This window comes from Salvia miltiorrhiza, unplaced genomic scaffold, assembly GCF_028751815.1.
Source record: "Salvia miltiorrhiza cultivar Shanhuang (shh) unplaced genomic scaffold, IMPLAD_Smil_shh original_scaffold_464, whole genome shotgun sequence".
Lineage (NCBI taxonomy): Eukaryota > Viridiplantae > Streptophyta > Magnoliopsida > Lamiales > Lamiaceae > Salvia > Salvia miltiorrhiza.
Genome location: NW_026651555.1, coordinates 296,545 through 310,646, shown reverse-complemented (window position 1 = coordinate 310,646; position 14,102 = coordinate 296,545). Strand labels below are relative to the sequence as shown.

The following is a 14,102-nucleotide window of genomic DNA, read 5'->3' as shown; positions in this document are numbered from 1 at the left end:
AACACTAACACTAACACTAACACTAACACTAATACATATGATTATGAATAAAATAAAATGTGAAAATTAAGGCGAGAGAGGAAGACCATAAAGGTAATTACTCATATCTTTAAAGAAGCTAGTGCAATTGGGCATGCAATCAAGAGGCAAATCCCTATTTCCCTACAAGATGAAGTAAAATTTAAGGAATCTTCACATCGAGTTACAGTGACAAGTCACGTGTTCACTTCTTGGATAAAAGAATGATGCAAGGAATGGAATAGAAGCTCAACTTTTGTAGATCCAATGATATCATCAAACCACTATTTAATCTTCTCATTAAATTCTTGCAATTTTCAAAATACACATATGCATGGCCACCAAGGTATTGTTCAAACACAACACATCAACACCCACATTAAACAACTAGATATAAACTAAACTAATTTGTGCAATAGAAGGGTGATTTGTCTCCTAGCCTTTTGATTCTAGTAAAGATAAAAAGGAGAAGCATCCAAACTAAGAGCATGTGAGAGAAAAATATATAGCATATCCCCATACACAAAAATCAATCATAGAGATCACAAATTTGGATCTCTATGAATTAATCACATTCTAGCAAACCTTCATATACAAGTCCATGGCCTTGACTTAGGTTCTCTAGTTCCATTTTTTAAGAACACAACTCCTCTTCCTTCAAAGGTTAGAACTTAACCCTCTCCCTCTCTGTCTCTCTCCCATGGATGCAAAGAACGAGTCCGACAGGTGTGTGGACGATATCATGCTACCGGGGTTCCGGTTTCACCCGACTGATGAAGAACTCGTTGAGTTCTATCTCAAGAGGAAGCTTCAACATCGAACTCTTCCAATTGAGCTCATTAAGCAAGTGGATATATACAAGTATGATCCATGGGACCTTCCAAGTAAGAAAATATGTGTTCTTACTATTTGGCCATCATTATTTTTCTAGATGATCATCTAATGAATCACTTCTCTCAACATGCTTAGCAAGATCAAGTGGCTTAATTAACTAACTAATCATGCTTAGCAAGAACAACTAGTGATTAACAAGAACTAATGAATTCTTGATTAATTTGGGGGCAGAGCTGGCTTCAACGGGGGAGAAAGAATGGTACTTCTACTGCCCAAGGGACCGGAAATACCGAAACAGCACGCGGCCGAATCGCGTGACGGGCTCCGGCTTCTGGAAGGCCACCGGAACCGACCGGCCGATCTACTCCTCCGGCGGCCCCAAGTGCATCGGACTCAAGAAGTCCCTCGTCTTCTACAGAGGCAGAGCCGCCAAAGGCATCAAAACCGATTGGATGATGCACGAGTTCCGCCTCCCCTCCTCCACCGCCGCCGCCGCCGGTCCGCCGCCCAAGACCCTCCCGCCAACTGTAACAAACGTGGCCCCCACTTACTTTTCTTTCTCAATCAAACTATATATTTTTCCCATCAACTTTTTCTTTTTCATGGGCAGGATTCATGGGCCATTTGCAGGATTTTCAAGAAAGCGAATTCGACAGCAAACAGAGGTCTCTCACACACGTGGGCAGCTTCGCTCGCGGAAACGACGTCGCCGGACGCCTTCACCTACACGAACTTCACCTCAGACAACAACGTTAACGACCCCATTAACTTCAGCGGAAACCTCGTCTTCTCCGACAACAGAGGCACGGCCGACCTGACATCCATGTTCTTCAACCAACCCGCCGCCGACCACCAGTTCAGCGGCGTGGAGGAGGAAGAAGGGGGGTTGAGAAAGAATGTGTGGGAGAATATAAGGTCGATGGGGTTCCCGTTCAGCCTGCCGCCGAATCTGCCGTGGGAATCGCCGCCGTGTCCGAGCGAGATGTCGTCCACCACCTACTCCACCAACAAGTGTTATATATAGGTTTCTTTATATCTATATATGTGTGTGTGTGTGTGAAGGAAGGTTGTAATAGTTTCGTTTCCAGCTCTGTTTTTGGGAAGGCGGAGCTTGTATAGAAACTATTTTTGCATTTTGCTGCTGTGTACAGTTACTTCTCTCTCAACCATTGTATTATTGTTCAAACAAATATGATGATCGTAACTAAATTGTCATATTTTTATTGTTTCTTCTTCTGTAGTTTGATTGATCCATTTTTGTTGCTAAACCACAAGATTTTCATGCACCAAGAATTCCAAGTTGAGTATGAGGTTATAAATGATGTTGTAAATAATTATCAATAAGTCAAGATGGCCGAGCGGTCTAAGGCGCCAGTTTCAGGTACTGGTCCGAAAGGGCGTGGGTTCAAATCCCACTCTTGACAATATTATTTTTTTTCCTTTAATTTTTTGATACTTTATATTTTTTTCTTTAATTTTTTCGACACTTTCCCCTCTTTTCTATCTTCACAAATTTCCTCTTTAATTTCTGTCTTCACAAAAGTTTACACAATAAAATTAATGTGTAGAGTTCAAAGGATTTAACATATATGCATAAACTGATAAATGTTAGTATTGTTTTGTTTTAGTTTAGTATTTAACTCCAAACTATGAATGTCGAGACTTAATTAAAAGAGAAAAGTCGTATTTTCCTGAATGAAGCTATTTTTTAGGCAAAAAAGAAGAGAGTAGGCCGTATTTTCTTCAAGATTGATAAATGTTAGTATTGTTTTGTTTTAGTTTAGTATTTAACTCCAAACTATGAATGTCGAGACTTAATTAAAAGAGAAAAGCCGTATTTTCCTGAATGAAGCTATTTTTTAGGCAAAAAAGAAGAGAGTAGGCCGTATTTTCTTCAAGATTGACTTCGCAAAAGCATACGACTCTGTGCAATGGGATTTCTTGGATATGCTTCTCAATCAACTTAACTTTGACGGAGTTTGGAGGAAGTGGATTAAAGGGAGTCTGGAATCTGGAACGGCAAATGTATTGGTGAACGGGTCATCGACGGGAGACTTCAAAATGGAGAGAGGTTTGAGACAGGGTGACCCGTTGTCACCTTTCCTTTTCCTTATCGTGGCAGAAGGCCTCAACGAGTTCATTGAAAGAGCAGCGGAGAGGCAGCTCCTGGTTCCGGCGAAGATTGGCAAGGATAAAGTGCCCATTTCACATCTACAGTACGCGGACGATACTATCTTCTTGTTGGAGGCAGATGACAGAAATTTGGAGAGCGTGAAGAAACTCCTGATTCTCTTCCAGTTCGTCTCGGGTTTAGCTGTAAATTTCGACAAAAGTTGTCTTCTGACAGTGGGAGTGGATGAAGCAGTTGAGAGGAGATGGGCATCGCTCCTCATGTGCAAGATCAGATCCTTTCCGTGTAACTACTTGGGTACTAAAGTGGGGGGGTGCAGCAATGGTGTTGGAGATTGGAAGTTTTTGGTTGAAAAGGTTTCAGACAAAGTGGCAAGCTGGAAGAAGAGACATCTTTCGCTGGCAGGACGAATTACTCTAGTCAAGTCGGTTTTGCAATCCATCCCGGTCTATCAATTATCCCTCGCTTTCATACCTAAAGCAGTGAGTAAGGAGCTTAATTCACTGTTCTCAAAATTTTTGTGGGGAGGAGGTACACAGACGGGGGTTATCACTTGGTTTAAGTGGAATGCCTTGTGTCTCAACAAGGATTCAGGAGGTCTGGGGTTCCGGAATATCGATTGGCTCAATCAGGTGCTGTTAAGTAAATGGCTCTGGAGGTTTTTGGGGGAGGGGAAAGCTCTTTGGGTAAGGGTGATCAAATCGCTTTATGGGGAGCTAGTGTGGGGGAAAGGGGGAGAATGTTCGGTGGCGGGAAGAGGTGGACAGAAAGGGTGGTGGCAAAAAATTGTGGATAAGGGAGGAGGAAGGAGAGATCGGTGGTTCATCAATAATTTGAGGCGAAGAATTGGGGATGGACTTGAGACCAGCTTCTGGGAGGATGTGTGGGCGGTAGACAAACCCCTTAAGTTTGTGTTTCCGAGATTGTATAATTTGAGCCTGGACAAAAAAAGGCTGGTTGGTGAAAGCAGGTTTTGGGAGGGAGGGTCGTGGGTTTGGAGGGTGGAGTGGAGGAGGGAGTTAAGGGAGAGGGAGAAAGGGCTTGTGGAGGATCTCCGGTTGGTGATTGCTGATTTTGCTCCTTGTGTAGATGAAACAGACAGATGGAACTGGAATGTGACAACAGATGGATGCTTCACAATCAAGTCGGCATATGAAATTGTGGCAAAAACAAGACAGGACCAACAAGTTTTACCTTTGGAGATGGCAAAGGTTTGGAAGGCCCCAACACCAAATAAAGCCAAGGTGACGGCATGGAGATGTCTTAGAAACAGATTGGCAACATGTGATAATTTGAGTAGAAGAAATGTCCAGATCAGCGTGGAGGAGAGATGGTGCAATGCATGTGTTTCTAGTGAGGAAACGACGGAACACATGTTCCTCCATTGCCCGAAAGCAGCGGCGGTGTGGGACCAGATCTTTCAATGGCTCGACATCAAAACGGCAATTCCGAGAGATATCTTTCAACACTTCATTTCTTTCATTGCGGCTGGAAAAAAGAAGAGAGAAAGAAGACTGCTTAAAGCTTTGTGGGTGGGAACAGTGTGGTTGCTCTGGGAAAGCAGGAATGGTAGTCGTTTTCAGGACAAGGCTTGAGATATTGATAGACTTGTCTTACAGATTAAGGGGAGACTTTGGAGCTGGAACGAGGCCTACAAAATCGTGGAGTTAGGGATTCCTTTTACTTCTTGGTGTTCCAAAGATTTTAAACTTGTTTTATTGTTTTGATTGGCATTCCTGATGCCTTGATCCCTTTTCTTTCAATAAAAATTTTACTTTACTGATCAAAAAAAAAAATTAAAAGAGAAAAGCATTAGCCCCAATCCTTTTATTATAATTCTTATAATAACTCTACTTACCAATCATTGCCAGTTTCATTGAAAATCCAAGAAGCAAGCTTTCTCACTAACCACAAAATGGAAAAACCAATGTCAATGAGCTGACAGAAAAATCATTTGCAAGGCTCTATCGATAAATATTTTTCGTGTTCAAATATCTCCAAATGAATGTAGGCATGCAGATAATTGGCTAAAAAAATTATGAAATCTTGTCGATTTTCATCAAATTGGCTTAATCGACACCAAAAAAAGACGCCATTTCAGCATACTCCAGCCAGAGATTTACGACTTAATTTTTTTTTTCCAAAACATTGGCAATATCTTAACAACAAATAGGTCAAAAATTGCTGTAAAAATTTGATACAATTTAAAAATGATGTATTTGCAAAATTTACCAAACTTTAAAAATTTCAAGGTAAATAATCTTAAAACGCATTCTGAAATAGTAGAATCAGAACCCAAAGAGAGAAATGTACAAGCAGGAAAATTTATTAAACTGAAACAATTATCCCCCAAATAACAGCAAAATTAAGCACATTTTCAAAGCAAACAACGCCAAAAGAAAATATACAACGATGAAGGAGCCGCTGCTTTAATAGAGAACACAAAAGTTGCATCACAGTGCTTATCCAGTTTTGAGCATAATAATCATTCAAAAACGATGAAATATTGTGTCGGCGGATGATATATTTCTAAACTGGTGAACCAAACTAATCCATTTGAAATCATTTTCAACATCATCATAGGTAAAACTTAAGCAAATATATAATGATAGGGCAATCTGCTTAGCATTGCATTAAGTTTAGCTCTTTGCAGCTGTTTTCTCCTTTGCCTTTTGTATCTTCAAAACCTTCTTCACAATTTTTTGCTCTTCCACCAAGAAGGCCCGGATAATCCTAGTAGAAATGGAAAAGATTCAATTAATTGGTCTCAGCATTACAAAAGATGGTTCTGGAAAACAATGAGATCTCAGATCGGAAGTGAAACGAACCTCTCCCTCACTGCACTTCCAGATAATACACCACCATAAGCACGGTTCACAGTCCTGCGGTTTCTGGATAACCTAGACCTCTTGTATTCCGCTGGTCTAAGATGAGGAATCTGAAGGAGAACACAAATTCATAATTCATCTCTCTGACATGCCCCCAAATTGAATGAAAATCAAATAGCTTCCAAGTTACATGGAATAGATAACTTCTTATCAAATGATAAGCCACTTCAAGAATTATTCACAAACTAGGGCAGTTCGGAAAGAAATGCAGTCAATCCCTAAAAAGAGTGGCATCTACAATATGCTGGAGAACATTAGTATCTTCACAATACAAGAAATGTGCATCAAGAAAAATGTGACGAGGAAAAATGGAAGAACATTAAGTCGATATAACACCAGTTTCATGACAAAAGGCATAACTGAGATCATCGATCAATAACCTTTTTAAAAACTCATTACTCATTTCCACAAGTATGAATTGGAAAAGAAGAAAAGATTGGCAGATGAAGGCAACAAGTACATTACCAACAACGAAAACATCATGGAAGTAAGCAAAGTCTTGTTTGTCATACGTAGACCATTGAGCCCCAATCTTATGTAAAGTAACATGACATACCCATTCCCATCAACAACTTATCTTCGCATGTCGAAATTCTACATAATAGTTAAACCATATCCATATGGAATCATCAACTTCACGACTCGTAAACAACCGTAACTGAACTAGTGTAAACTACCCACCAAGAATAACCAAGGCAGTACATGAGTTTAAGTTTGAAAGAGCTCAAGCTGACACACAAGGATCACAAAGCATTTAAGATAATCATCTCGCAACAATATAACCATAAAACTACAATTAACTGCAGGAGAGGAAGTGAAATCCATTTACCGAATTAGCATGTAAAATAAATATCCATCATTTTGCCCTAATTTCCAATAATCATAGCATTAATTGAGAAAAAAAATTGATAAACAAATGGATTAATCGCATCTAAGCAAATACCCCTTGGATTCTCTTGCCGGTGACGGGACATTTGGGTCCGCTAGCTCTCTTCTTCGTGGTCTGGTACACCAATTTCCCTCCTAATTTGATCGAGGAAACAACAACAACAAAATCGTGAAGAAACGACAACAGAGTAAATCATGGGAAAAATGATTCGAAAAAAAATTAAAAAATTACCAGGAGTCTTGACAACTCTGTGTTGATTGGATTTGGTTGCGTAGCTATGGCGTTTCCGGTAAGTGAGTCGCTGCACCATTTTCGTGCGCTATTCCAAATCTCTCTTTCTTTACTGCTTGGATAAGATAGGCGCAGAGGGAGGTTTGCAACAATGATAAAATTATATAGCAAGATAGTAGTCAAAACCCTAGAAATTGGGTCTACTTTACTTGACTTTTTAATTTATTTATATTGGGGTTGATGATTAAGAATTTACTCTATCAGTCCACGATCAATGTTCTTTTTTTGTCATTTCAATACGTTCACAAAAAACACAAAATCTCATGTACACTAGGGAGTACGGTACACACGGATCATACCCGACTCGGATCCTGACCTAAATCTAATCCAATTGATATTTTCGAAATAGTGTCATTTTTAAAACAAAATAGTGTTATTGATATTTTTGAAATAGTATTAGTGTCATTCCAAAATTATGTTAGTGTTAGTGTCATAGATGGCTGGGGTCGAAACCACTTAAGTTTGTTTTCCCTAGATTATTCCAACTTAGCGCCAATAAGGAAGCTTGCATTGGTGATTGGGGGAAATGGAAAAACGGAGTCTGGGTTTGGGAGATGAAATGGAGACAGGAATTGTTCGAGAGAGAAGGTGAGGCAGTCAATCAACTAACGACCTTTGTTACTCCATGTGCTCCGTGTGCAGGTGGTGAAGATAGTTGGTGTTGGATCCATTAAGTCATCCAAAAACGTGAACCCGTCACCACGCACAGATAGGGAGGCTTTTTTGGAGGTGTGGACAACTCCTTTTGTTTTTTTGATCAGGCAAGAGAAATCAATTATAAAAAGATGAGGTACCAGGAGTACCCAAGAGTTCAGAACATAAAAAAAAAGAGCAAAACAATTACAAAGAAAAAATTACTCACAAAGAAAACTTGAGGAAGAGGAACTCCTGCTACTCACAAAGAAAAAATTACAGCTTGGAGAGTTCTGAGAATAGAATTCCGACTTGTGAAAACTTGAGGAAGAGGAACGTAATCCTGAGAGATGAAGAATCCAAGTGCAACGCGTGCCAGCTTCAAAGTGAGTCGTCTAACCACATTTTTCTTCATTGCAAGAAAGTAGAGGCGGTGTGGAACGAGCTCCAAAAATGGCTGGGAACTAGCACAGCCCGGCCGCAATCGATTGGAATGCATTTCAACATGTTCGCAAGATCCGGAACAGGGAAGAAGATCGGGAAGTTCGACAAGGCGATTTGGGTATGTACCATCTGGACACTTTGGAAGAGACGGAATGAATGTAGGTTCGAAGGTAAGACATGGGATATCAATAGCACTGTTATGGAGATTAAAGTTAGGTTGTGGTGTTGGAACAAAAATTTTGTGATTTTAAACAAGGAGATGAACTTGTCATCTTGGTGTACAAATGACTTGCTCTCCTTTGTAATATATGGTTGATTCAATGTGGTATCTCTGGTACCCATTTTAATGAATAGACTGTTTTTTACTGATAAAAAAAAGTGTTTGTGTCATTTCAAGAAAAAAATGAGTTAGGATAGTCCAACTGGATTAGAATTCGGGTCGGGTACAACCCGGATGTACGGTACACTCGAGTGCACAGGAGACCACCTCCACAAAAAAATGTTCCATTTTCATTATTAAACACTATCCCATAACATAATGAACTAATGTGGGACCCAAACTCCACTCTCCCATCACACATTTTTAAACACTATACCATAATAATATTTTTAATATGGATACCAAACTTCAGTCACAACATAATTTATTAATGTGGGACTCAAACTTCATTCTTTCACTATATATTTTTAAACACTATTTCATAATAATATATTTTTAATGTGGATTCCAAACTCCACTCACAACATAATTTATTAATATGAGACTCAAACTTCATTCTTTCATTACATATTTTTAAACATTGTTTCATAATAATATCTTTAATGTGGAATCCAAATTTCACTCACAACACACTTACCTAATATTTCTTAAAACTTGTACTTAAAAAGTTGGAAAACATTTATTGTGGGTGGAGTGAATATTATTGATCTAATTTTAAATTTAGACACCAGGTAAATACTTTCAATTAGGGGTGGTAAATCGGTTCCGGTTATTCGGTTATAACCGTATTAATCGAACCGAAAAATAGGTTAATCGGTTAACCGATAACATAAATTTTTCGGTTCGGTTCGGTTATCGGTTAGTGAATTTTATGTTAAGCGGTTAATCGATTTAATCGGTAACCAGTCGGTTAAACCGAATTAACCGGTTTAGATATAATTAAATAATTTATACATTTATTTAATTATAAATTAATTAAAAGAAATTAAGAGTAGGTGAAAACAAATTCGAAACAACTTATAAATTTGCTTAAACTGATTCGAAACAACTTACGAAACATCAAACATGTGCTATATAATTTTTCCCTTTCATGTGAAGAGTATTAATCATGATGCTTATAAATTCGAAACAATTTACGAAACAAATTCTAGAGTATTGGTCACTCACTTTCATAAGTTGCTTAAATTGTGATATAGTTCATCATGTTCCCTTATTGTTTTAGTTAATTAAACTGTGATATAGATTTTTTTCCTTTCATTATTAGAGTTGTTCTTTTTTTTTTTTTAAATATAAAGTTACAAGTTTTTATAAAATTATTGTTTGTTCTAAATAAACATAAGTTATAAGTTGGTGGAATGGATAAGACCTCACCTGAAAAATCGATTATGTTATAATCGAACTGGACCGATTACCAACCCTACTTTCAATGATAGCCATGACCCAAATAAATACGCACAAAAAATATCGAGTAGATCAAAGGAGAGACCATCTCCTTTGTGTGCGTGAGACTATGAGAAAAACCTAAAAATTCATATGTAATCTTGGATTTGAATTTTGAATTTACTTAAGCTATCATTATTAACAATCTCGTAGAATAAGACAAAAAAATTGATAAAATAAAATAAAATATTTTAAAATGAATAAATATTTGTATGAGAATGATGTAGACCAACTCATCTAATAACTTTCTTTATCAAATGGAAAATTGTCACTTGATATTTTGTTATTTAAAATACAATAATAAATAACAGGAAAATGAAATATGTTTAGGATGAAATGGATCATTAATAAAATATAAAAATTATAGAATTAAATTTAATTATAAGTTGTATATGTAGAAAAGAAAAAAAATAACTTTTTTATTAAAAAATTGGATTATTGCAAATTGTTGATAAATGTAATAATTTTAATTAGTGTGTAAACTAGTCGACAAACTCACAAGTCAGAAGCTACCTCCTCTCACTTATATCTCTAGTTATACTAGTATTTTGTTATTAGTAGACTCACTTGGTCACCTCTCCGATTGCATTTTTTTTTTTTTTTTTTTTTGATTTGGGGGAGTTGGGGAGGGGGAGCAGTGGGGTTTGAACCCGAGACCTCACTGTTCACACACAATCACTGTTCACACACAAGAGGTCGCACTGCTTGGTGTCTCTTGGGGATCCGATTGCATTATTATTAGTTTTTTTTTATCGGGCAAAGTCATGTTAGATGTTAGTAATTAGTTCCCCCATCCACTCCAAGAACCACCTTATCTCTCCATTCACCAAATCCACCTTATATCTCCATCACCAATTCGCTCCCAAGAGGGATCGAACCCGGGTCACTTCACTTAAGTGAGGACCCGATGGCCAGTGGGCTAAGCCCCCTGGTTCGATTGCATTATTATTAGTGATAGTATATTAGGACATGAAAATATTTTATTGGACTTAACCCAACTTTACTTTGGATAACAAGAATGGTCATTACTAAGGCCTTTATTTTTTTTTGTTTTTTTTGGTCAAGAAAATTTTCATTAGCAAAATCATATGCACCAGAAGTACCTATAAATAAATACAAGAGGAGATCGAACAGGAACTTGAGCACCAAGAGGTAAAATCCAAATCCAGATTCAGCATATTAAAAGTTTTATTCCAGCTCCACAGTCTACCTTTGATTTCCTGAATCAACTTTTGAGTCTCCCACCCTTTTCCATCGAACCTACTTTTGTTTCTTCACTTTCACAGGAGCCAAATAGTACACATCCATTACTAAGGCCTTTATATCAGAATTGTCTCACTACCCTCTTATAATTGAATGTGGAGAAAGCTGAATCCTATTTACTCTCTTCTTCGTTTCAGTTATCTTGATATATTTTTTCTAAAAATGAAATTTAAGAAGTTATTATATAATATTTTAAATGTGTTTGTAATAAAGTAGATAAATATATATATATATATATATATAGGGTCAGCTTCAATTGAGAAAGCTTTCTAAGAGTTAGAATAAAGAATATATCATGTCCGTTTAATCTAGATAATTTGACGGACCAGATTAGTTCCAGATTATAATAATTAATTCGTTGAATATGCTTTAAAATATTTATTAAAATCGTAAAAGGTCATATTCGTCTCAAAGAATTCGTCCATAATCTTAATCCAAATCAGATCCTGTGACTTCTTCACCTTCCGTTCGGATGGAGATTCGAATTTATGAAAACTTTCAGCTTCAAATTGTAATTTTTTTGGTTATAAGATCTGGTAGAACGAGCTTGTTCGAGAAACGACAACGGCGGCTTCGACTTCCAACCACAAGTGCAATCAAGCGAAAGAACTACTGTTGGAGGTAGAATTGTTTGATTAGATATATGGGCATCGGAATATCAGTTGTTTTTCATAATTTTGTTCATAAAATTTCGAGAAACGAAATCAAAATCTTAATACAGCAGACACAAAAAAAAAAATCGCAACATTTTCTAGGTAGATATATTTCGTATGATTGAATTTTGGGAATCAGAGGATGCTTTCGAAAAGTACAATTTTTTTCCTGAAAATTGTGGTTTTTTTTAATGCTAGTTTTTAGAACTATGTCAATGGGATTTGGGTAACCCAAAAGTAGGATATAATCGAAAAGTAGGTTGAACTTATATGTCTACTTTTTTGAATAGTTGTTCTTAATTTTTGGTATAAATTTTTTAAAGCAATATTGTTTTTGTCGGCAGGTATGGCGATGAACCAGGACTCACTAATCATTGTAGAAGGTACATGTCAGAATTTATAGAGAATTCATGAATCTTCTGTTCGTTTTGTAATATTGATGACGCCGTAGAATGCATCTATAGCTGCTGCTCAATTGGATGATGGATTGGAGGGGGAGGTTTGTTTACTTTGTTTAATTGTGTATATTTATGTGGAGATGCGTGTTGTGTTCATAACAAAAAGGTATTATGTTCATCATAACTTTCCATGGTAAACACGTGGGTGACTTCTATGGAATTGATTGGGCATATGGTGGTGTTTGTGATTCACCAACGCACCAGGTATATAAAGAATGAAATAAGAAGATACAATTTAGTGTTTGTAATACATCATGTCATATAGTGAACTATTACATGTTCAATATATTCTTGTTACAAGTTCAATATATTCTTGTTATAAGTTCGATATACTTGTCACACTGGTATATTTTTGGAAATAGATGGAAAATGCCTACGGATCAATCGCTCAACAGAAAAATGATGGTGGTATTACTATGTTAGAAAATCTTCAGGTATGTAGTTCATATAATAGAGTTCGTAGGAGTGATATTTATCATATTAAAAGGCTAGTATTGCTTATTGATTTCATGTGTATGTTCGATATTTGTTCTTCGTCAGTTCAATATATAAAGTATCGACTTTCATTAAAAATCAGGGGATGGATGTGACTAGTTTTCAAGATGCTGTAGAGCATTCTGTGGGAAATAAATGTTCAAGGGACAAGGTGTGGAGTTTTGACAACATATTACACAAAATTATATTGTTTATTTACGCACAAACTACTCTAGGTTAAATTCTTATATTTAGGAAGGGTATTGAATGCTAAGTGATATCATAATATTAATTTCCAACTTTATATATGGAACAGGTGATGGGGTCTGATGACTTGTGCTCTCTACCTACACATCATGATGAAATTCCCCTTGCAGATAATATTGAAGTATGTATTGTGTATAATCAAACTTCTGAATAAGAAATATGGTGTAGTCCATACGGATTAGTATTCATTACTAAATTATGACTACGTAACAGGAGATTAATACCATTGATATTGAGCGAGGTGTGGTGCATTCTGATGGAGATCAGCCTCCCAAGGAGAAGGTTGGTGCATCTAGAAATGCAGAGAATGAGGTGAAGTTATTGTTATATTGGCCATAGATATACATATGTTTTATATTTGGTGCTATTAACTAATCTTTTAGAATTAATATATATGGAGAGTTGATGTTGTGGAAGAAATACCAATGGATGATATCATAGTTGCGGATGATCTTGCTGTTGTGCCTTCGAAAAGGGATAAAGGGAAAAGAAAGGTGAGTGTTGTCTAGTTTAATGGGCCAAAGAATAATCACTTATGTTTATTGGTGAACAGATGGTTTCTGCCTCTACTAAAGAATTTTGGATTGGATTGAGCCGTTTTCCCTTAGCGGTTGTGTGTGGTTGCTCGCTGCTAATTTTAAAGGACGTTTAATATTTATTGATGAATCTATATTTTTGGATGCTGCTTCAGAATTGTTTATATATATTTAACTTGATAGATTGGTGTGTTAGCATCAGGCTTGTAAAAAATTAATATGAATGAAATACTAAAATGAAGATTGTTCTATAAATTCATTTATTACTGTTCAGTTTACTTGAATTATGGCAATATAAAATACTTTATGAAATACATGCAGCCATAATTTGTCAAAACATGTTTCGAACCAGTTAGTGTTAATAATACTAAATGGTGATCGCCAATCTCATTAAGATTTTATAGTTTGATTAATAGTATATTGTTGTCGAACCAAAGGAGCACGTATTTATTTTTTAATCAATTACGAACATATTTCTTATGAAATGCATATCTGCAAACTGTATAAATTTCGTTGAACATACTCATTAAAAGTGATGAACATAATATGTACAAATTGCAGATGTCTCATGTCAGATAGATAGCAACGTCACTGATAAATGGGTAAACAATACGAAGGCCGTCAAAAAATTTGATAAAACTCGTGAATATTTAGGTTTTGCAG

At 36.6% G+C, this 14,102-nt stretch overlaps 3 protein-coding genes and 1 non-coding gene across 12 annotated transcripts; 3 read left to right on the top strand and 1 right to left on the bottom strand.

The window, feature by feature from the left end:
* Positions 1-324: 324 nt before the first annotated feature.
* On the top strand, positions 325-2,069 carry LOC131004860 (protein FEZ-like). The gene is made up of 3 exons (XM_057931610.1): positions 325-902; positions 1,084-1,379; positions 1,463-2,069. The coding sequence occupies exons 1-3, from the start codon at positions 719-721 to the stop codon at positions 1,874-1,876; spliced, it is 894 nt and encodes a 297-aa protein (XP_057787593.1). The 5' UTR covers positions 325-718; the 3' UTR covers positions 1,877-2,069.
* Positions 2,070-2,196: 127 nt separating this feature from the next.
* TRNAL-CAG (transfer RNA leucine (anticodon CAG)) lies at positions 2,197-2,276 on the top strand. The gene has a single exon. It is a non-coding gene; the product is annotated as a tRNA-Leu (tRNA).
* Positions 2,277-5,386: 3,110 nt separating this feature from the next.
* Positions 5,387-7,258, bottom strand: LOC131004859 (60S ribosomal protein L34). Its single transcript, XM_057931609.1, has 4 exons — positions 6,992-7,258; positions 6,815-6,894; positions 5,812-5,921; positions 5,387-5,716 (listed from the first exon to the last, which is right to left on the bottom strand). The coding sequence occupies exons 1-4, from the start codon at positions 7,068-7,070 to the stop codon at positions 5,623-5,625; spliced, it is 363 nt and encodes a 120-aa protein (XP_057787592.1). The 5' UTR covers positions 7,071-7,258; the 3' UTR covers positions 5,387-5,622.
* Positions 7,259-11,433: 4,175 nt separating this feature from the next.
* LOC131004856 (uncharacterized) lies at positions 11,434-13,712 on the top strand. Of its 9 annotated transcripts, none has more exons than XM_057931603.1 (8): positions 11,435-11,672; positions 12,049-12,087; positions 12,169-12,203; positions 12,525-12,596; positions 12,740-12,808; positions 12,953-13,024; positions 13,117-13,397; positions 13,457-13,712. In XM_057931603.1, the coding sequence occupies exons 2-7, from the start codon at positions 12,051-12,053 to the stop codon at positions 13,240-13,242; spliced, it is 411 nt and encodes a 136-aa protein (XP_057787586.1). In that variant the 5' UTR covers positions 11,435-11,672; positions 12,049-12,050; the 3' UTR covers positions 13,243-13,397; positions 13,457-13,712. The 9 variants fall into 9 exon arrangements, 6 of the variants coding, with proteins under 6 accessions (XP_057787586.1, XP_057787585.1, XP_057787588.1 ...); XM_057931602.1 differs by having other exon boundaries at positions 12,169-12,366; XM_057931605.1 differs by lacking the exon at positions 12,740-12,808.
* Positions 13,713-14,102: the final 390 nt, after the last annotated feature.

Bases quoted from the DNA above. Each gene is read 5' to 3' on its own strand.
- LOC131004860 (XM_057931610.1), top strand. From the start codon at position 719: ATGGATGCAAAGAACGAGTCCGACAGGTGTGTGGACGATATCATGCTA. The intron at 903-1,083 runs GTAAGAAAATAT...ATTTGGGGGCAG, and splicing joins TGATCCATGGGACCTTCCAA to AGCTGGCTTCAACGGGGGAG. The intron at 1,380-1,462 runs GTAACAAACGTG...TTTCATGGGCAG, and splicing joins CCAAGACCCTCCCGCCAACT to GATTCATGGGCCATTTGCAG.
- LOC131004856 (XM_057931602.1), top strand. From the start codon at position 12,274: ATGTTCATCATAACTTTCCATGGTAAACACGTGGGTGACTTCTATGGA. The intron at 12,367-12,524 runs GTATATAAAGAA...TTTTGGAAATAG, and splicing joins GTGATTCACCAACGCACCAG to ATGGAAAATGCCTACGGATC. The intron at 12,597-12,739 runs GTATGTAGTTCA...ATTAAAAATCAG, and splicing joins CTATGTTAGAAAATCTTCAG to GGGATGGATGTGACTAGTTT.
- LOC131004859 (XM_057931609.1), bottom strand. From the start codon at position 7,070: ATGGTGCAGCGACTCACTTACCGGAAACGCCATAGCTACGCAACCAAA. The intron at 5,922-6,814 runs GTATTTGCTTAG...GTTCTCCTTCAG, and splicing joins CCGGCAAGAGAATCCAAGGG to ATTCCTCATCTTAGACCAGC. The intron at 5,717-5,811 runs GTTCGTTTCACT...CATTTCTACTAG, and splicing joins GGAAGTGCAGTGAGGGAGAG to GATTATCCGGGCCTTCTTGG.